Source organism: Manis javanica, chromosome 7 (genome assembly GCF_040802235.1).
Source record: "Manis javanica isolate MJ-LG chromosome 7, MJ_LKY, whole genome shotgun sequence".
Lineage (NCBI taxonomy): Eukaryota > Metazoa > Chordata > Mammalia > Pholidota > Manidae > Manis > Manis javanica.
Window position 1 is genome coordinate 73093203 of NC_133162.1, and position 23100 is coordinate 73116302.

The window sequence follows — 23100 nt, forward strand, 5'->3', positions numbered from 1 at the left end:
TCCATAGATGCTGAAAAAGCATTCTACAAAATTCAACATCCATTCATGATCAAAACTCTCAGCAAAATGGGAATAGAGGGCAAGTACCTCAACATAATAAAGGCCATATATGATAAACCCACAGCTAGTATTATACTGAACAGCAAGAAGCTGAAAGCATTTCCTCTGAGATTGGGAACCAGACAGGGATGCCCCACTGTTATTTAACATAGTACTGGAGGTCCTAGCCACGGCAATCAGACAAAACAAAGAAATACAAGGAATCCAGATTGGTAAGGAAGAAGTTAAACTGTCACTATTTGCAGATGATATGATACTGTACATAAAAAACCCTAAAGACTCCACTCCAAAACTACTAGAACTGATATCGGAATACAGCAAAGTTGCAGTATACAAAATTAACACACAGAAATCTGTGGCTTTCCTATACAATAACAATGAACCAATAGAAAGAGAAATCAGGAAAACAATTCCATTCACAATTGCATCAAAAAGAATAAAATACCTAGGAATAAACCTAACCAAAGAAGTGAAAGACTTATACTCTGAAAACTACAAGTCACTCTTAAGAGAAATTAAAGGGGACACTAACAAATGGAAACTCATCCCATGCTCATGGCTAGGAAGAATTAATATCGTCAAAATGGCCATCCTGCCTAAAGCAATGTACAGATTTGATGCAATCCTTATCAAATTACCAGCAACATTCTTCAATGAATTGGAACAAATAATTCAAAAATTCATATGGAAACACCAAAGACCCCAAATAGCCAAAGCAATCCTGAGAAAGAAGAATGAAGTAGGGGGGAATCTCACTCCCCAACTTCAAGCTCTAGTACAAAGCCATAGTAATCAAGACAATTTGCTACTGTCACAAGAACAGAGCCACAGACCAGTGGAACAGATTAGAGACTCCAGAAATTAACCCAAACATATATGGTCAATTAATATTTGATAAAGGAGCCATGGACATACAATGGTAAAATGACAGTCTCTTCAACAGATGGTGCTGGCAAAACTGGACAGTTACATGTAGGATAATGAAACTGGACCTTTTTCTAACCCCATATACAAAGGTAAACTCAAAATGGATCAAAGACCTGAATGTAACTCATGAAACCATTAAACTCTTGGAGAAAACATAGCAAAAACCTCTTAGACATAAACATGAGTGACCTCTTCTTGAACATATCTCCCCGGGCAAGGAAAACAACAGCAAAAATGAGCAATTGGGACTACATTAAGCTGAAAAGCTTCTGTACAGCAAAAGACACCATCAATAGAACAAAAAGGAACCCTACAGTATGGGAGAATATATTTGAAAATGACAGATCCGATAAAGGCTTGACATCCAGAATATATAAAGAGCTCACACGCCTCAACAAACAAAAAACAAATGACCCAATTAAAAAATGGGCAGAGGAGCTGAACAAACAGTTCTCTAAAAAAGAAATACAGATGGCCAACAGACAAATGAAAAGATGCTCCACATCGCTAATTATCAGAGAAATGCAAATTAAAACTACAATGAGGTATCACCTCACACCAGTAAGGATAGCTGCCATCCAAAAGACAAACAACAACAAATGTTGGCGAGGCTGTGGAGAAAGGGGAACCCTCCTACACTGCTGGTGGGAATGTAAATTAGTTCAACCATTGTGGAAAGCAGTATGGAGGTGCGTCAAAATGCTCAAAACAGACCTACCATTTGACCCAGGAATTCCACTCCTAGGAATTTATCCTAAGAACGCAGCAATCAAGTTTGAGAAAGACAGATGCACTCCTATGTTTATCGCAGCACTATTTACAATAGCCAAGAATTGGAAGCAACCTAAATGTCCATCAGTAGATGAATGGATAAAGAAGATGTGGTACATATACACAATGGAATACTACTCAGCCATAAGAAGTGGAAAAATCCAACCATTTGCAGCAACATGGATGGAGCTGGAGAGTATTATGCTCAGTGAAATAAGCCAAGCGGAGAAAGAGAAATACCAAATGATTTCACTCATCTGAGGAGTATAAGAACAAAGGAAACACTGAAGGAACAAAACAGCAGTGGAATTACAGAACCCAAAAATGGACTAACAGGTACCAAAGGGAAAGGAACTGGGGAGGATGGGTGGGCAAGGGGGGATAAGGGGGGGGAAGAAGAAGGGGGGTATTAAGATTAGCATGCATGGGGGAGGAGGGAGAAAGGGGAGGGAGGGCTCTACAACACAGAGAGGACAAGTAATGGTTCTACATTTTGCTATGCTGATGGACAGTGACCGTAAGGTGGTTTTTAGGGGGGACCTGATATAGGGGAGAGCATAGTAAACATAGTATTTTTCATGTAAGTGTAGATTAAAGATTAAAAAAAGGAAGAAAAGAGGGATTACTCTTTGACAGGATAAAACAATTGGTAAATCAAAGATTAACGCATGCTTTAAATACCCTTAATGTTGATCACTTAAAAGGTGTCAGATGATCAGCTATGGAGGTACTCTTCTGATAATATTCCTTTCTCTTAATAAAAAAAAAAAAAAAGCAGTTCCGGTGTGCTGACCTCCAATGAGTTCTACACAGTGGTATAGAGGGTATGTCAAAGTGTGGGCAAAGGGTCTGTTTGTTTCTATGCAGAAGATCAAGGCCTACCTTGGCTACCCAAAAAATGAACTAAGATATGATATGAGGAGAGGCTTCCGGCATCAGCACTCTCTGGAGGACTCGTGCCAGGGGATGATCATCAAAAAGCCTCCACAGGGATCCAGGTGATGCTGCAGTTGTGGCTGCGTCCACCCCACCGTTTCCTGGACTTGCCATTGGGATGAGGAGGGAGATGTCTAGGCTGGCATGTGCATACAGTGAGACAACGAATTTGACCGGATCTGTACTGTTGGAACTCAATCAGGAGTTGGGAGGGGTGCAAGTTGTAGCACTCCAAAATCCTACGACTATAGACTATCTACGGTTAAAAGAACATATGGGATGTGAACAGATCCCAGAAATGGGTTGCTTTAATTTGTCTGATTTCTCTCAGACTGTTCAAGTACAGTTAGACAATATCCATCATATCATAGACTAATTTTCACAAATGCCTAGGGGCCTAACTGGTTTACTTGGCTTCACTGGAGATGGCTGGTAATTATAGATTTGCTTTGTTTATGTCACCGTATTCCTGTTATGTTAATATGTGTGCGCAAGTTAGTAGTTTAAAACCTATACATACTTAAGGTACTCTACAAGAAGATAAGTCAGAAATGATCAATCCTCCCATGTTTTCTTCCATATGCTACCTCTATAGCTTTTCTTCTTCCTTCCTAATTACAACCCTTAAATAGAATTCATGCCTCATATCGAATTTACCGAGTATCATAATTCCTCCAGGTGGTAAAGATACCTCGAGACAAGTGCTGGGCATAGAAGCCACAGGGCATAAATCTGCAAAGAAGTAAAAAGCTAACCTTTGCAAACAATATGGCTTCTCTCTCACTTACTAACTTTACATTTCCCTGTATGGCCCCGGAAGATAACTGGTTAGCCAGAGACGGGTAAGATTCCTCCAGGGAGGAACAACCTAAGACAGGCACAGTCACAGGGGGGCCATCAGGTGAGAAATTGGGGAATAACAGTGGTGAAGCTTAGAACCTCACCCCCCGCTGTGTTGAGAGAAAGCTTCTGCATCCATGGATGTTTTATTGCCCTTGTCTAGCTCGGATTAGCACATAGTCTACAGGCACACACCTGATCATCTACAATTGCTCTCTTACAACACTATGTTTTCTACCTTTATCTTGCATCTACCTACCACTTCAGCAGTTTATTAAAAATAAAAATAATAGCAATAAAGGGAGAAATGTGGATCCACATATAAATCAAGTATAAAAATCAAACGAATATTCATATTTGACCTGATTGTTTATAGTTCATAATGCGTGATCAGAACCGAAAGTTTCTGTGATGACTGCCCTTGTACTGTTCACCATGTAAGAACTTATTCACTATGTAAGAATTCGTTCACTATGTCAGAACTTGTTAGTTATGCTTCAGAAGATTGGAGACTGATGAGAACTAGGCTTGAGATGGATTAATGATTGTTCATTGAGCATTGACCCCCCTATACATAATTTTATTGTTAACAACCATTTGATCAATAAATATGAGAGATGCCCTCTAAAAAAAAAAAAAAGATAATGAGAAACCAAGAAATCATTTGGTATTTGTCTTTCTCCGCTTGGCTTATTTCACTGAGCATATAACCCTCTAGCTCCATCCATTTTGTTGCAAATTGTAGGATTTGTTTTCTTCTTATGGCTGAATAACATTCCACCGTGTGTATATACCACCTCTTCTTTATCCATTCATCTACTGATAGACACTTAGATTGGTTCCATTTCTTGGCTATTGTAAATAGTGCTGCGATAAACATAGGGGTGCATCTGTCTTTTTCAAACTGGGCTGCTGTATTCTTAGGCTAAATTCTTAAAAGTGGAATTACTGGGTCAAATGGTATTTCTCTTTTGAGCATTTTGAGGATCCTCCATACTGCTTTCCACAATGGTTGAACTAATTTACATTCCCACCAGCAGTGTAGGAGGGTTCCCCTTTCTCCACAACCTCGCCAACATTTGTTGTTATTTGTCTTTTGGATGGTAGCCATCCTTACTGGTGTGAGGTGGTATCTCATTGTGGATTTAATTTGCATTTCTCTGATAACTAGCGATGTGGAGCATCTTTTCATGTGTCTGTTGGCCATATGAATTTCTTCTTTGGCGTACTGTTCAAATCCTCTGCCCATTTTTTAATTGGATTATTTGCTTTTTGTTTGTTGAGGTGCGTGAGCTCTTTATATATTTTGGATGTCAAGCCTTTATTGGATCTTTCATTTATGAATATATTCTCCCATACTGTAGGATACTTTTTTGTTCTATTGATGGTGTCCTTTGCTAGCTTTTCAGCTTGATGTAGTCCCACTTGTTCATTTTTTATTTTGTTTTACTTGCCTGGGGAGATACGTTGTTGAAGAAGTCACTAATGTTTATGTCCAAGATATTTTTGTCTATGTTTTTTTCTAAGAGTTTTATGGTTTCATGACTTACATTCAGGTCTTTGATCCATTTTGAACTTACTTTTGTGTTTGGGGTAGACAGTGATCCAGTTTCATTCTCTTACATGTAGCTGTCCAGTTTTGCCAGCACCATCTGTTGAAGAGACTATCATTTCCCCATTGTATGTCCATGGCTCCTTTATCGAATATTAATTGACCATATATGTTTGGGTTAATGTCTGGAGTCTCTATTCTGTTCCACTGGTCTGTGGCTCTGTTCTTGTGCCAGTACCAAATTGTCTTGATTACTATGGCTTTGTAGTAGAGCTTGAAGTTGGGGAGTGAGATCCCGCCCCCCACTTTATTCTTTCTCAGGATTGCTTTGGCTATTTGGGGTCTTTGGTGTTTCCATATGAATTTTTGAAGACTTGTTCCAGTTGATTGAAGAATGCTGTTGGTAATTTGATAGGGATTGCATTAAATCTGTATATTGCTTTGGGCAGGATGGCCATTTTGACTATATTAATTCTTCATAACCAAGAGCATGGTATGAGTTTCCATTTGTTAGTGTCCTCTTTAATTTCTCTTAAGAGTGTCTTGTAGTTTTCAGGGTATAGGTCTTTCACTTCCTTGGTTAGGTTTATTCCGAGTTATTTTATTCTTTTTGATGCAATTGTGAATGGAATTGTTTTCCTTATTTCTCTTTCTATTGGTTCATTGTTATTGTATAGGAAAGCCACAGATTTCTGTGTGTTAATTTTGTATCCTGCAACTTTGCTATATTCCGATATCAGTTGTAGTAGTTTTGGAGTGGAGTCTTTAGGGTATTTTATGTACAATATCATGTCATCTGCAAATAGTGACAGTTTAACTTCTTCTTTATCAATCTGGATTCCTTGTATTTCTTTGTTTTGTTTAATTGCCATGGCTAGGACCTCCAGTACTATGTTAAATAACAGTGGGGAGAGTGGGCATCCCTGTCTTGTTCCTGATCTTAGAGGAAATGCTTTCAGCTTCTTGCTGTTCAGTATGATGTTGGTTGTGGGTTTATCATATGGCCTTTATTATGTTGAGGTACTTGCCCACTATACCCATTTTGCTGAGAGTTTTTATCATGAATGGATGTTGAATTTTGTCAAATGCTTTTTCAGCATCTATGGAGATGATCATGTGATTTTTGTCTTTTTGTTTATATGGTGGATTTTCGAATGTTGTACCATCCTTGCATCCCTGGGATGAATCCCACTTGGTCGTGGTGTATGATCCTTTTGATATATTTTTGAATTTGGTTTGCAAATATTTTATTGAGTATTTTTGCATCTACGTTCATCAGGGAAATTGGTCTGTAATTTTCTTTTTGGTGGGGTCTTTGCCTGGTTTTGGTGTTAGGGTGATGTTGGCTTCATAGAATGAGTTTGGGAGGATTCCCTCCTCTTCTATTTTTTGGAAAACTTTAAGGAGAAAGGGTATTATATGTTCTCTGTATGTCTGATAAAATTCCAAGGTAAATCCATCTGGCCCGGGTGTTTTCTCCTTGGGTAGTTTTTTGATTACCACTTCAATTTCTTTGCTGGTAATTGGTTTGTTTATATTTTGTGTTCTTCCTTGGTCAGTCTTGGAAGGTTGTATTTTTCTAGGACGTTGTTCATTTCTTCTAGGTTTTCCAGCTTCTTAGCATATAGGTTTTCAAAGTAGTCTCTAATAATTCTTTGTATTTCTGTTGGGTCCGTTGTGATATTTCCTTTCTCGTTTCTGATTCTGTTGATGTGTGTTGATTCTCTTTGTCTCTTAATAAGTCTGGCTAGAGGCTTATCTATTTTGTTTATGTTCTCAAGGAACCAGCTCTTGGTTTCATTGATTTTTTCTTTTGTTTTATTCTTCTCAATTTTATTTATTTCTTCTCTGATCTTTATTATGTCCTTCCTTCTGCTGACTTTAGGCCTCATTTGTTCTTCTTTTTTAAATTTTGATAATTGTGACGTTTGACTATTCATTTGGGTTTGTTCTTTCTTTTTCCATCCCTTGACTTTAAGTCTGTGCATGTCTTTGTGTTTGAGGTGAGTCTCTTGTAAGCAGCATATGGATGGGTCTTGCTTTTTTATCCATTCTATTACTCTGTGTCTTTTGATTGATCCATTCAGTCCATTTACATTTAGGGTGATTATAGAAAGGTATGTACTTATTGCTATTGCAGGCTTTAAGTTTGTGGTTACCAAATGTTCAAGGTTAGCTTCTTTATTACCTTACTGTCTAACTTAACTCGCTTATTGAGCTATTATAAACACAGTTTGATGATTCTTTATTTCTCTCCCTTCTTATTCCTCCTCCTCCCTTCTTCATATGTTGGGTGTTTTGTTCTGTGCTCTTTTTAGGAGTGCTCCCATCTAGAGCAGTAGCTGTAAGATGCCCTGTAGAGGTGGTTTGTGGGAGGCAAACTCCGTCAACTTTTGCTTGTCTGGGTATTGTTTAATCCCTCCTTCATATTTAAATGATAATCATACTGGGTACAGTAATCTTGGTTCGAGGCCCTTCTGTTTCATTGCATTAAGTATATCATGCCATTCTGTTCTGGCCTGTAGGGTTTTTGTTGAGAAGTCTGATGATAGCCTGATGGGGTTCTTTTTGTAGGTGACCTTTTTTTTCTCTCTGGCTGCCTTTAATACTTTGTCCTTGTCTTTGATCTTTGCCATTTTAATTATTATGTGTCTTGGTGTTGCCCTCCTTGGATCCCTTGTCATGAGAGTTCTGTGTACCTCTGTGGTCTGAGAGGCCACTTCCTCTCCTAGTTTGGGGAACTTTTCAGCAATTATTTCTTCAAAGACACTTTCTATCCCTTTTTCTCTCTCTTCTTCTTCTGGTACCCCTATTATGTGGTTATTGTTCCTTTTGGATTGGTCACACAATTCTCTTAAAATTCTTTATTTCCTGGACATCCTTTTATCTCTCTTTGCATCAGCTTCTCTGTGTTCCTGTTCTCTGTTTTCTAGTCCATTAATGGTCTCTTGCATCTCGTCCATTCTGTTTTGAAGTCCTTCCAGAGCTTGTTTTATTTCTGTATTCTCCCTCCTTAGTTCTTGCATATTTCTCTGCAAGTTCATCAGCATGGTTATGACTTTTGTTTTGAATTCTTTTTCAGGAAGACTGGTTAAATCTATCTCCCCAGGTTCCTTCTCAGGGGAAGATATAGCAGATGTCAAAGCTGTCTGGGTTAGTCTTGTCTGGATCAAATTTTTTTTGCTTTTCATGTTGATAGGTGCAATGATGAGCTATTGACTTTCTGTCAGCTGGGAGAGCCAAGGCTTTCCACTTGCTCCTGGCCTTTCTTTACTGGGACAACTGCAACCCCTAGTGGCTTGTGTTGGGTAGTTGTGTGTAGACTTGGTCTCTGTATCTTGCCCGGCCTGTATGGAGGAAGCTCCCTTGCTGTGGGCATGGCCAGCCTCTGTCTGCTGCTCTGCTATGGCAGGGCCCCGGAGGGTTAATGGACAGGGGGCTGTTTGGCTGTTTACCTCTGTGAGGGGTCTCAGAGCTGTTGCCCAGGAGGTTAGTGCGCCCGGAGTTCCCTGGAATTTCCAGCTGCTGGACTGTGACCCGGGATGCTTCCTTCCAGCTGTGGCATCCCTGTCCCTTTATGACTTTCAAAAAGCACTCGCTTTTCTTTGTCCCAGGGACGCCAGCTTCGGGACCCTCTTACAGGTCCTACTCTCCTGCTTCCCTAGTTTCCAGCACCCCATGCATGCACTGTGTCTGCGCTCTGGTGTGGATGGCTAGGGCTGGGTGTTTAGCAGTCCTGGGCTCCCTCTCCCTCCCCACTCCGACTCCTCTCCTCCCACTGGGAGCTGGGGGGAGGGGCGCTCGGGTCCCGCCAGGCCGGGGCTTGTATCTTACCCCTTTCACCAGGCACTGGGTTCTCGCAGGTGTGGATGTAGTCTGGCTGTTGTTCTGTGTCTTCTGGTCTCTCTTTTAGGATTAGTTGTATTTGTTGTATTTTCAAAAATATATATGTTTTTGGGAGGAGATTCCTACTGTCCTCCTCATGCTGCCATCATGTCTCCGCCCCCCGGGTTTGTTCTTTCTTCTTTAAATATGCCTGGATTGCTATATAATTTCCTCTTAAGACTGCTTTCGCTGTGTCCCACAGAAGTTGGGGCTTTGTGTTGTTGTCGTCATTTATTTCCATGTATTGCTGGATCTCCATTTTAATTTGGCCATTGATCCATTGACTATTTAGAAGCATGTTGTTAAGCCTCCATGTGTTTGTGAGCCTTTTTGCTTTCTTTGTACAATTTATTTCTAGTTTTATACCTTTGTGGTCTGAAAAGTTGGTCAGTCTTTTTTTTTTTGAATTTACTGAGGCTCTTTTTGTGGCCTAGTATATGGTCTATTCTGGAGAATGTTCCATGTGCACTTGAGAAGAATGTGTATCCTGTTGCTTTTGGATGTAGAGTTCTATAGATGTCTGTTATGTCCATTTGTTCTAGTGTGTTGTTCGGTGCCTCCATGTCCTTATTTTCTGTCTGGTGGATCTGTCCTTTGGAGTGAATGGTGTGTTGAAGTCTCCTAAAATGAATGCATTGCATTCTATTTCCTCCTTTAGTTCTGTTAGTATTTGTTTCACATATGCTGGTGCTCCTGTGTTGGGTGCATATATATTTATAATGGTTATATCCTCTTGTTGGACTGAGCCCTTTATCATTATGTAATGTCCTTCTTTATCTCTTGTTACTTTCTTTGTTTTAAGTCTATTTTGTCTGATACTAGTACTGCAACATCTACTTTTTTCTCCCTAGGGATTAACTTTTTTAATAAATTCTGAATACAAGTCTTTTATCAGATACATGCTTTGCATGTATTTTCCTCAGGTCTGTGACTTGGCTTTTCATTCAGTTACCAGTGTCTTTCAAAGAGCAGAAATTACAAATTTTGGTGAAGTCTGGTTTACCAATTATGCTGTTAGAGACGTATCAGAGATATCTTTGCTTAACTCAAGGTCACAAAGATTTTCTCCTATGTGTTCTTCTAGTTTTATAGTTCCAGATTTTTCTTCTAGATCTATGATTCATTCTAATTATATCCTATCAGTTATGAAATGGTATCTTATCATGGTTTTAATATTCATTTCCCTCCTGGCTAATGATGTTGAGCATTTTTTAACATGCTTATAGGACTTTCTTAATCATTATAGAAATGCCTATTCTGATCTTTTACCCATTGGGATATTTATCTTCTTAATAGTTGAGTTGTAAGAGTTCTTTATATATTCTGGACACAGACTGCTTATCTGAAATGTCATTTACAGATATCTTCTCCCATCCTGTAGTTGTCTGTTCAATTTCTTGATGGTATCCTTTGCAGCACAAAAGTTTTTAATTTTAATAAACTCCAGTTTGTTTATTTTCTCTTTCATCTTTTCATGTCATATCTTAGAAACCATTGCCTAATTCAAGGTCACAAAGATTTACACTTACATTTTCTAAGAGTTTTGTAGCTTTAACCTTTATTTTTATATCTTTGACCCTTTTGGAATATAGGGTAAGATGGGGTCAAATTTCCTTTTTTTGCACATGAATATCCAGTTGTCCTAGCTCCATTTTGAAAAGACTGCTCTTTCCCCATTGAATTACCTTGTCACTCTTGTCAAAAATCAGTTGACTTAATGTGAAAGTTTATTTCTGGACCCTAAATTCTGTTCCATTGATCTAGATGTCTGTTCTTATGCTAGTACCACACTATCTTAATTACTGTAGTTTTGAATTAAGTTTTGAAAAGAGGATATATGAGTCCTCCAGTTTTGTTCTTTTTTAAGACTATTTTGACTTTTCTGGGTTCCTTGAATTTCTACATGATTTTTAGGATCAGCTTGTCAATTTCTGTAAAGAAGTCAGCTGGGATTCTGATTCTGTAAATCAGTTTGGAGAGTATTGCCATCTTCATACTGTCTACAGTCCATGAGCATGGGTGTCTCTTCATTTATTTAAACTTTCTTTTAACAATGTTTTGTAGTTTTCAGAGCACAAGTCTTATACTTCTTTTGTTAAAATTATTCCTAAGCATTTATTCTTTTTGGTGTAGATGAAATTGTTTCTTTAATTTCGTTTTCAGATTGTTCATTGCTGGTATATAGAAATACAGTTGAGTTTTGTATAGTGATCTTGTCTTCTGCAACCTGACTGAACTCATTTATTAGTTCTAATAGAGTTTTAGCGAATTCCTTAGGATTTTCTGTACAAGATCAATCATCTGCCAATAGAAATAGTTTTACTTCTTCCTTTCCAATTTAGATGTCTTTTGTTTTATTTTCTTGCCTAATTGCCCAAGCCAGAAACTCCTCCAGTACAATGTTACATAGAAATGATGAGAGTAGACATCTTTGTCTTATTCCTGATCTTAGGTGAAAAGCATGAAATCTTTCACCATTAAATATGAAGTTAGTTGTAAGGTTTTTGTATAAGCCCTTTATTAGGTTGGGGAAGTTCTCCTCTATTCTAGTTTGCTGAGTGATTTTATCAGAAAGCTGGTATCAGGTTCAGCTGTTTTTTGTCAGGTGTTTTTTCTGTGTCTATTGACATGATCATATGGGTTTTGACCTTTATTCTATTCATATGTTGTTTTGCATGCATTGATTTTTGGATGGTAAACTAACCTTGCATTTCTGGGATAAATCTCACTTGTTTGTGGTGTATAATCCTTTTTATATGTTGAACAATTCAGCATGCTAATATTTTGTTGAGGATTTTTGTCTCTATTTCTAAATAATGTTGGTCTGTAGTTTTCTTTTGATGGCTTTGTCTGTTTTTGGTATCAGAGTAATACTGGACTCATAGAATAACTTGGGAAATGTTCCCTCCTCTTCTGTTTTTCAGAAGACTTTGTGAATAATTGGTAGTAATTCTCACACATGCTTGCTAGAATTCACTAGAGAAACTATCTGGATTTTTTCCCGGGTGGCGGTGGGTAATTATTTTATTACTAATTCAATCTCATGATGGGTCTATTAATATTTACTATTTGTGTCTTTATAGAAATTTATCCATTTCATTCAGTTGTATTAAAGAGATTTTTTGTTATTATGTAATAAATTTTAACATGGAAATTATAATATTTTTGTTATTGTGTAATCTTGTAATTTCCATGTTAAAATCTGTTTTTTTCATTGCGTTGTGTAGATCAGTCTTTCCATTGGATATCATTTTCCTTCTTCCTAAAGGACTTGCAGTGTAGGTCTGATGATGAGTTCTTTTAGCTTCTTAATGTCTAAAAGGAGTATTTTGTCTTTTGTTGAGGGTTTTTGTGTCTTTATTCCTGAAGAATACTGGTCTGTAGTTTTCTTTTCATGCTTTTGTTCTTGATAGATACTTTTTCTGAGTATAGCATTCTAGGCTGACATATTTTCCTTTTTGTTTCTTTAAAGATAGTGATCCATTCCTTTATTTCTTGTCTGTGATACGTGTTTTTCCTCTGGCCACTTTTAGTATCTTCTGTTTATCATTGGATTTGAGCAATTTGATTATCATGTGCCTTGCTTTAGTTTTCTGTATGGCTCTTGTATTTGGTATTCATTAAGCTTCTTGGATATATGTGTTCATAGTTTTCATCAAATTTGGACAGTTTTCAGCCTTATTTCTTTAAATATTTCCCCTGGCCCTTGCACCCTTCTTTGGAGACTGTATATGTATTAGATTGTTTGAAGCTGTCACACAGCTTACTGGGTGTTCTCTTTATGTTTTTCATTTTTTTCCATCTACATTTTGCATAATTTTTATCACTATGTCTTCAATTCATTAATATTTTGTTCTGAAATATCTAATCTACTGTTAATCAAATTCAGCATATTTTTTTATCATATTGATGTTTTCATCTCTTGAAAAAGATCTACTTTGGAATCTTATGTCATCTGTGTCTCTAAGTTTTTTAAACATGAACATCTTTTTATATAAAGTTACAAATAACTGTTTTAATGTCCTTTTCTATGAATTTCACCATCTGTGTCAGTTCTAGGTCAGTTTCATTCATGGATTTTTCTCTTTATGGGTTGTATTTTTCTTTTCCTTTGTATGCCTGATCATTTTTGTTTGGACGTCAAACATTGTGAATTTTATTTTGCTAGGTGTTGAATATTTTTATATTCCCACAGATATTTTTGAGCCTTGTGCAGTTACTTGGAAACAGTTTGGCGCTTTCAGGTCTCACTTTTAAAATTTGTTAGGCAAGACCAGAGCCATGTTTAGTCTAGAGCTAATTATTTCCCACTACTGAGGCAAGGCCTTTTTTAGTACTTTACCCAACAGCCCATGAACTTTGAGGTTTTCCCATCTGTCTGGTAGGAACATGCACTATTCCTGGTCCCGTATGAATGCTTAGTTCTGTGTCCTCTAATATTTCTAATTTTTTTAGCCTCAGTTTGTTTCTTTATGCCTGCATTGACTAGTGCTCTGTTGAATGCCAAAAGGGTATCTTCTTCAGATCTCTAGAGCTCTCTTTCTGTGCAGCTCTCTCCTCTGGCCCTATAGCCTTTTAACCTACCTGCCTTAGTCTCTCCAGACTGTCAGCTACAGCTCAATGTACTGAGTCAGCTGGGCACTGCGTGAGAGGTGAACTCCATGCTATGGCCTGGAAACTAAGGTATCAAGCTGGCTAGTTATTTGTTTCTTAGTTCTCCGCAGATCACTGTCCTTTATTCCCTAATGTTCAGTATCTTGAGAACCATTGTTTCACATTTGGCGGGGGGTGTTTTGGATTTTGTTTGATTTTGGTTGTTTCAAATAAAGGAGTAAATCTGGTCCCTATTACTCCAACTTGGCTATCAGAGGAAATCTCTTCAGTCTCTTTTAAAGAGCAAGAATTGATGATGGTTCCTTAGGTTACTTTGAACTTAGGCCTTTAATTTTATATTACATACCTTTAACAAGTCATCTTCCCATCTCCATAGTATCCCATTCTCACCTCAAAACATGAGTATCTGCTGTGTGTACATAGAAGGTTGCTTGGGATTATCTCTAAGTTATATGAATGAACCTTGTTTATGATACAAATCATATACTACATAGAATGATAGCAGTTAAGGTGTAATAGCAGAAAAATGGATGTTTTCTCTTAATATTTTCAACATATTTAGGGCTGTTATAATCTAGTCTTCTAGGTTGTGACTAAAGAGTTCATTTCAGGAAGAGGGCAAGAAGGCTTTAATGGGAATCTTTTAACAACCACAGAGCTTTCAACTAACATTTTATTCTGAAGTATTTATAGCAACTTTTCTTTTGTGTTGGTGGGTATATTCAAATATGAGATGAGCATCTAAGATATCTCAAAACCTGTATTTTGCTGAAAGGTGTGAGAAAGACGACCTTGTTAATGCTACCACTTTAATGGTTATGTAAATTTATTTAAATATTTTCATTTCTGAGCCTATTTTTCTTATACAAAAGTAAGATAAAATCAACACTTTCTGAAAGAATGGCATGGGAAATGATTAAAAATAAACCAGTATTTTTCAGGATTTTTGTATCACAGCCCACTTATAAAAGTGAATTTTATTAAGAGAATGGCATGATATATTTAATGCAATGAAACAGAAGGGCCTTGAACCAAGAATACTATATCCAGCACAATTATCATTTAAATATGAAGGAGGTATTAAACAATTCTCAGACAAGCAAAAGTTGAGGGAATTTGCCTCCCACAACCACCTCTACAGGGTAGTTTAAAGGGACTTCTCTAGATGGGAGTATTCCTAAGACTAAATAGATGTCACCAGAGAAAGTAAAATCACAGCAAAGAAAGCAGACCAACCAAATACTAACTAAAAGCAAAAAATAAAATCAACTACCCACGAAAGCAGTTAAAGGAAACAAAAAGGAGCACAGAATAAAGCAACCAACATATAAAGAATGAAGGAGGAGGAATAAGAAGGGAGAGAAATAAAGAATCACCAGACAGTGTCTATAACAGCTCAATAAGCAAGTTGAGTTAGACAGTAAGATACTAAAGAAGCTGACCTTGAACCTTTGGTAACCACGAATCTAAAGCCTGCAATGGCAATAAGTAGGTATCTTTCAATAGTCACCCTAAATGTAAATGGACTGAATGCACCAATCAAAAGATACAGAGTAATACAATGGATAAAAAAACAAGACCCAATAAAGTCTAAAAAAAAAAAAAAAGCAAGACCCATCTATATGCTGCTTACAAGAAACTCACCTCAAATACAAAGACATGCACAGACTAAAAGTCAAGGGATGGAAAAAGATATTTCATGCAAACAACAGGGAGAAAAAAGCAGGTGTTACAGTACTAGTATCAGACAAAATAGACTTCAAAACAAAGAAAGTAACAAAAGATAAAGAAGGACATTACATAATGATAAAGGGCTAAGTCCAACAAGAGGATATAACCATTATAAATATTTATGCACCCAACACAGGAGCACCAGCATATATGAAACAAATACTAACAGAACTAAAGGAGGAAATAGAATGCAATGCATTCATTTTAGGAGACTTCAACACGCCACTCACTCCAAAGGATAGATCCACCAGACAGAAAACAAGTAAGGACACGGAGGCACTGAACAACACACTAGAACAGATGGACTAAATAGACATCTATAGAACTCTACATCCAAAAGCAACAGGATACACATTCTTCTCAAGTGCACATGGAACATTCTCCAGAATAGACCACATACTAGGCCACAAAAAGAGCCTCAGTAAATTCAAAAAGATTGAAATTATACCAACCAACTTTACAGACCACAAAAATATAAAACTAGAAATAAATTGTACAAAGAAAACAAAAAGGCTCACAAACACATGGAGGCTTAACAGCATGCTCCTAAATAATCAATGGATCACTGAACAAAGTAAAATAGAGATCAAGGAACATACGGAAACAAATGACAACAACACAAAGCCCCAACTACTGAGGGACACAGTGAAATCAGTCTTAAGAGGAAAGTATATAGCAATCCAGGCATACTTAAAGAACGAAGAACAATTCCAAATGAATAGTCTAACATCACAATTATCGAAACTAGAAAAAGAAGAACAAATGAGGCCTAAAGTCAGCAGAAGGAGGGACATAATAAAGATCAGAGAAGAAATAAACAAAATTGAGAAGAATAAAACAATAGAAAAAATCAGTGAAACCAAGAGCTGGTTCTTTGAGAACATAAACAAAATAGATAAGCCTCTAGCCAGACTTATTAAGAGACAAAGAGAATCAACACACATCAACAGAATCAGAAACAAGGAAGGAAATATCACAACGGACCCAACAGAAATACAAAGAATTATTAGAGACTACTTTGAAAACCTATATGCTAAGAAGCTGGAAAACCTAGAAGAAATGAACAACGTCCTAGAAAAATACAACCTTCCAAGACTGACCAAGGAAGAACACAAAATATAAACAAACCAATTACCAGCAAAGAAATTGAAGTGGTAATCAAAAAACTACCCAAGGAGAAAACACCCGGGCCAGATGGATTTACCTTGGAATTTTATCAGACATACAGAGAACATATAATACCCTTTCTCCTTAAAGTTTTCCAAAAAATAGAAGAGGAGGGAATCCTCCCAAACTCATTCTATGAAGCCAACATCACCCTAACACCAAAACCAGGCAAAGACCCCACCAAAAAGAAAATTACAGACCAATTTCCCTGATGAACGTAGATGCAAAAATACTCAATAAAATATTTGCAAACCAAATTCAAAAATATATCAAAAGGATCATACACCACGACCAAGTGGGATTCATCCCAGGGATTCATCCCAGGGATGCAAGGATGGTACAACATTCGAAAATCCATCAACATCGTCCACCACATCAACAAAAAGGACAAAAACCACATGATCATCTCCATAGATGCTGAAAAAGCATTCATCAAAATTCAACACCCATTATTATAAAAACTCTCAGAAAAATGGGTATAGAGGGCAAGTACCTCAACATAATAAAGGCCATATATGATAAACCCACAGCTAACATCATACTGAACAGCGAGAAGCTGAAAGCTTTTCCTCTGAGATTGGGAAGAAGACAGGGATACCCACTCTCACCACTGTTATTTAACATAGTACTGGAGGTCCTAGCCATGGCAATTAGACAAAACAAAGAAATACAAGGAATCCAGATTGATAAAGAAGAAGTTAAACTGTCATTTGCAGATGACATGATACTGTACATAAAATACCCTAAAGACTCCACTCCAAAACTACTAGAACTGATATCGGAATATAGCAAAGTTGCAGGATACAAAATTAACACACAGAAATCTGTGGCTTTCCTATACAATAACAATGAACCAATAGAAAGAAAAGTCAGGAAAACAACTCCATTCACAATTGTATCAAAAAGAATAAAATACCTCGAAATAAACCTAACCAAAGAAGTGAAAGACCTATTGCCCTGAAAACTATAAGACACTCCTAAGAGAAATTAAAGAGAACACTAACAAATGGAAACTCATCCCATGCTCTTGGTTAGGAAGAATTAATATGTCAAAATGGCCATCCTGCCCAAAGCAATATACAGATTTGATGCAATCCCTATCAAATTACCAGCAGCATTCTTCAACGAAGTGGAACAAATAGTTCAAAAATTCATATGGAAACGCCAAAGACCCCGAATAGCCAAGCAATCCTGTGAAAGAAGAATAAAGTGAGGGGGATCTTGGTCTCCAACTTCAAGCTCTACTACAAAGCTACAGTAATCAAGACAGTTTGGTACTGGCACAAGAACAGAGCCACAGACCAGTGGAACAGAATAGAGACTCCAGACATTAACCCAACATATGTGGTCAATTAATATATGATAAAGGAGCCATGGACATACAATGGGGAAATGACAGTCCCTTCAACAGATGGTGCTGGCAAAACTGGACAGCTACATGTAAGAGAATGAAACTGGATCACTGTCTAACCCCATACACACAAGTAAATTCAGAATGGATCAAAGACCTGAATGTAAGTCATGAAACCATAAAACTCTTAGAAAAAAGCATAGGCAAAAATATCTTGGACATAAACATTAGTGACTTCTTCATGAACATGTCTCCCCAGGCAAGGAAAACAAAAGCAAAAATGAACATGTGGGACTACATCAAGCTGAAAAGCTTCTGTATAGCAAAGGACACCATCAATAGAACAAAAAAGTACCCTACAGTATGGGAGAATATATTCATAAATGACAGATCCGATAAAGGCTTGACATCCAAAATATATAAAGAGCTCACACACCTCAACAAAGAAAAAGCAGATAATCAAATTAAAAAATGGGCAGAGGATCTGAACAGACAGTTCTCCAAAGAAGAAATTCATATGGCCAACAGACACATGAAAAGATGCTCCACATCTCTAGTTATCAGAGAAATGCAAATTAAAACCACAATGAGATATAACCTCACATCATAAAGGATGGCTACCATCCGAAAGACAAACAACAACAAATGTTGGCGTGGTTGTGGAGAAAGGGGAACCCTCCTACACTGCTGGTGGAAATGTAAATTAGTTCAACCATCGTGGAAAGCAGTATGGAGGTTCCTCAAAATGCTCAAAAGAGAAATACCATTTGACCCAGTAATTCCACTTTTAAGAATTTAGCCTAAGAATATAGCAGCCCAGTTTGAAAAAGACAGATGCACCCCTATGTTTATCGCAGCACTATTTATAATAGCCAAGAAATGGAAGAATCTAAGTGTCTATCAGTAGATGAATGGATAAAGAAGAGGTGGTACATATATACACAATGGAATATTATTCAGCCATAAGAAGAAAAGAAATCCTCCCATTTGCAACAACATGGATGGAGCTAGAGGGTATTATGCTCAGTGAAATAAGCCAAGCGGAGAAAGACAAATACCAAATGATTTCTTGGTTTCTCATTATCTTTTAAATAATGAGATTCAGGGGTTTCTTGTGGTTTTGAGGCATGGTAAAATCCTCCTAGTTTTACTCGCTTTGCATCCCTATTTTTTAACAAGAGGGTTTTCTTAATACCATATTTTTTTTCCTGTTGTTCTTTTACATCACTTAAAACAAGATTTACAGTCATAGTAAAACTTCCTGTGGTGACTTAAATTTTTCAGAATACTTAATTATCATTTGGTTAAATAGAGTAATAAATGGCTAAGGATAGTTAAGTACATTGTTTGTGGTCTGCTAGACATAAATTTGAATCTGTCTTACATTTTAGACAGTTATGTGTCACAAAAAATACATTGCTGCATTTTTCACAGACACATCCAGACTTTCCTAATCATTAAGAAACTGACTGGGACTGATGCTCCCAAGTGATCTTCCATAGGTTGGTGCTGCACTGCAGAAATCATCTCGGTTAAAGTATTACATATCCTTCCTGGCAAATATTTCTTTAGAATGGAAGTTCTCTCTGCAGCCGAGGCCTCCTCTGCCTCCTGTCTCCTAAGTTAACTTCTACTGCTAGAATTAAGGATCCTTAGTTTAGAAAGAAACACAGAGGAGCTCACGCAGCTGGTTCTGGTATAAATGATAGCATGTAATTTTGTAAATTTATAAACTTTTTAATTTTTTTCTGTGTAGACAAATATTAAAATGTTCATGTTTTTTTCTTTATACAGACTGTAAACCTTCTCAGACTTGTAGGAAATCTTTTGCTATGTAATAGAGTGGAAAGAATTATGTGATCTAATGCTCAAATGATCTACTGGATAACTTTGGATGTAAAATGTTTCTTAATGTGTTTTCCAGATGTCAGTGACCTTTTGAAATTGTTTTTCCTCCCACTTAATATTAAGGCTCTTATATTGATGGAGTTGAGCCATAGAAATTAATAAAGTAGAATGCTTGAATTGAATAAACTGGAAGAAAATATCTCTCACTAATAAGCCACTATCAATATAGCAAAAACAATTTATAACAACACAGTTCTCAATGGTGATATCCTGTAGGTGGGAAATAGCATGTTAATCAAAATATGTTAGTAAAGAATTATAAGTTATATAATTCTCAAATAATTAGAGAACAGTAGAATTTATGTAACTAACATAAGCTATCCTAAACATAATTTTAAAGTTTCTTTGATTCATTCAAGAGGTTGGATATGTAGACATTCTGGTTAAAAGTATTACTTAATATTTTAATGTTTTGTAAGACGTTTTTCTTAATACTTTGTCCCATGTACTGAATATTTTACATTGTATTAACACTTCTTCTGGACTTTTCATGTACTAGTCATATAGCTAAGTTTACTGACACTATCAACAATTTGATATACTCAAGGAAACAAAATTCTGATTGATTCTGATTTGTTTCTTTCAGAAAAGTCACCACCTGTATAATGGAATTTTATGTGATTGCATAGATCAGATTTCTTTATTCTGGATATCATGGTAACAATACAGGATGTATGCATTATTTCTCATTTCTGCAAGTAGTCATCACTGCTGAAGGAAGAAATTTTTTCACACTGCAACAGAATTCATTTTGGTATTTTTATGGAAATCCTGATCTTGTTTTCAGTTTTTGATAATCTCTTGCTAAAGGTATGAACAAGCAAAGAACTTACCTTATCAGGCAAGTCCACATTAGTAAGAATGCCTAGAAGAGGATTAATTCTCCAGACCCGGACCCACTGGCTTTTGTTGGTTCTTGCTTTACTCTGCAGTTTGATATTATTTTTGTACCTTCTGGAATGTGCCCCCCAGACTGATGGCAATGCATCTCTTCCTGGTGTCATTGGGGAAAATTATGGTAAAGAATATTATCAAGCCCTCCTACAGGAGCAAGAAGAACATTATCAAACCAGGGCAAACAGTCTGAAACGCCAAATTGCCCAACTAAAACAAGAATTACAAGAAATGAGTGAGAAGATGAGATCATTGCAAGAGAGGAAGAATGTAGGGGCTAATGGCATAGGCTATCAGGGCAACAAAGAACAAGCACCTAGTGATCTCTTGGAGTTTCTTCATTCTCAAATTGACAAAGCTGAAGTTAGCATAGGAGCCAAACTACCTAATGAGTATGGAGTCATTCCATTTGAAAGTTTTACCTTAATGAAAGTATTCCAGTTGGAAATGGGTCTCACACGCCATCCTGAGGAAAAGCCAGTTAGAAAAGACAAGCGAGATGAATTGGTAGAAGTCATTGAAGCTGGCTTAGAGGTGATCAATAGTCCTGATGAAGATGATGAACAGGAAGATGAAGATGGTCCCCTTGGAGAGAAGCTCATATTTAATGAAAATGACTTCGTAGAAGGTAATGTGAAATATGTGTTGGTCCATAGTTATGTTAGTATGACAAAGTGCTTTTATATATGCAGGTGATAATATAAGTCAGTCATTATCCACAGTATTGAAACATTTAAGATTCTACCCACTTCATTCTACCAAGAATTTGAAGTGGCTTTTGGAAAAAAGTGATGATGTGATCATAATAAAATAGTAAGGACCAGGGAAATAGAATAAATGTAAGCTTACATAGAAAAATCCTATCCAAGTTGAAGGGCTCTTAGGGCTGTGTATTTGCATGTGTATGTATTTTGTATGTATTTGCATTCCTCTTTTATCTGGGCTTGATGTTCCCTTTTTATATTTTCTAAAATTTATGAGCTAAGGCTCAAGATTTGAAAACCATTTGATAGAGGAAAAACAAAAACCCAATTGAGTAGATTAGTGATTGTTCTATATTTATGGGAGAGGAAAAGCACATGTCAGAACATCAAGGAGCATTTAAAAAAGTATATTTGGCAATTGAAAAAGTAAAGAAATGACCTATTTTCCTAATAGAGACTGCAGAAAGGGCATGGCATTTTTATATATCAAAATGGGGCATGACTCAAAAGCTGAAGAATACTTCTATAAATTTAAGGTATTTGTTAATTGATATAAACAGAAATAATAATAAATTCCCACCCATCTCCATCTTAATACCCTCTGCTAGATATTTAACTACAGACTTAAAACTATTTTTTAAAGAAATCTTTTTAAAAGTTCTCTTTCTTGATTCTATAAACAGTATACCACATGTGGTTTTTTTCTTAACTCCAAGTCATCACAGATTTCTCTTGCTGTACTCTAATATAATACTATTGGAGGCCATCAGGGAGGGCATTGCGCATTTCTGTGGCAATTCAGCTGTGTTCTCATTGTAACCACCTCTTTTTTTTCTGCTGTCACTTCCTGCAATTTTTGATGGGTTGTTTCTCTCAGAACTCTAATTTTTCTGCAAGCTCCGCTTTTTTCTTTTCACTCTGTGTAACTAACAGCAGAATTGAAAGCTGCAGAGGAAATAGATAACTAAGTGTAAAATGTCTTCATGTCTGCCTTAAAGAAAGAAATCTATCCTGCTTTATAAACTATGTTTCTGTGTGTCATATAACTTTTTGGATTCTGTCACTTACAGGATTTTTCTCTACATGGAACATACTTGTCTCTTACTTTTCCTCCACTCTGCCATTCCCCACACCAAAAAAATAATCGATGACGACTGAGTAACTCTTATTCCTCTTCCAGATTCTAGCTTAGATGTGATTTCTTCAAGGGGGTTTTCTCCAACCTGCAAGTCGAAGATGGTTGTGCTTTCTCCATCCCTTCTCATAGCTCTTATCCTAGCAAATGGTAATGCCCATTCCCTGATTTGTAGTTCATGTTTGACTGTAAGCCTCAGGAAGAGTGGGACTGGTCTATCTTTTTCACTGTTTCATTACCATATACTAACTGTCCTGAGTGTCACACTTAAAAATCAGATTGCCTAGTAGACTTCCATACTTTTCTCTCAACGGCATCTCAAATCACCATGTTTAAATCTATACCACTTTTTCTTTGCCTGACTTTATTCAGTGCATGTATGTGTATAGAGCAATATACATATACCACTGTATTGTCTTCTTTATTTACTTGTCTGCCTCATTAGACTGACCCTTCCTCAAAACCAGGACCATGTAGCCCTCTTTATACTACCAGTGACTGACACAAAGGCACTCAATTCATTGTTGAACTGAACTAAGCAATAGAAGTTTTGACTATTGGGTCTAGAATTTAATATTGCTAGTAGGAATTTCTTTATTTTCATCATATGCTTACTGTGTTGACA

General features: G+C 36.8%; 1 protein-coding gene across 8 annotated transcripts in view; it reads left to right on the top strand.

The window, feature by feature from the left end:
• CSGALNACT2 (chondroitin sulfate N-acetylgalactosaminyltransferase 2) overlaps nucleotides 1-23100 on the top strand; it is a 56180-nt gene that overhangs the window by 17260 nt on the left and 15820 nt on the right. For all 8 annotated transcript variants that reach the window (XR_005057119.2, XR_005057120.2, XR_005057121.2 and 5 more), the window contains exon 2: nucleotides 20329-21264. Coding sequence is in view for 5 of the 8 variants with exons in the window: in XM_037002821.2 (XP_036858716.2) it covers nucleotides 20604-21264 (661 nt within the window). In the remaining 3 variants the exon portion in view is untranslated. The remainder of the gene's footprint in view (nucleotides 1-20328; nucleotides 21265-23100) is intronic.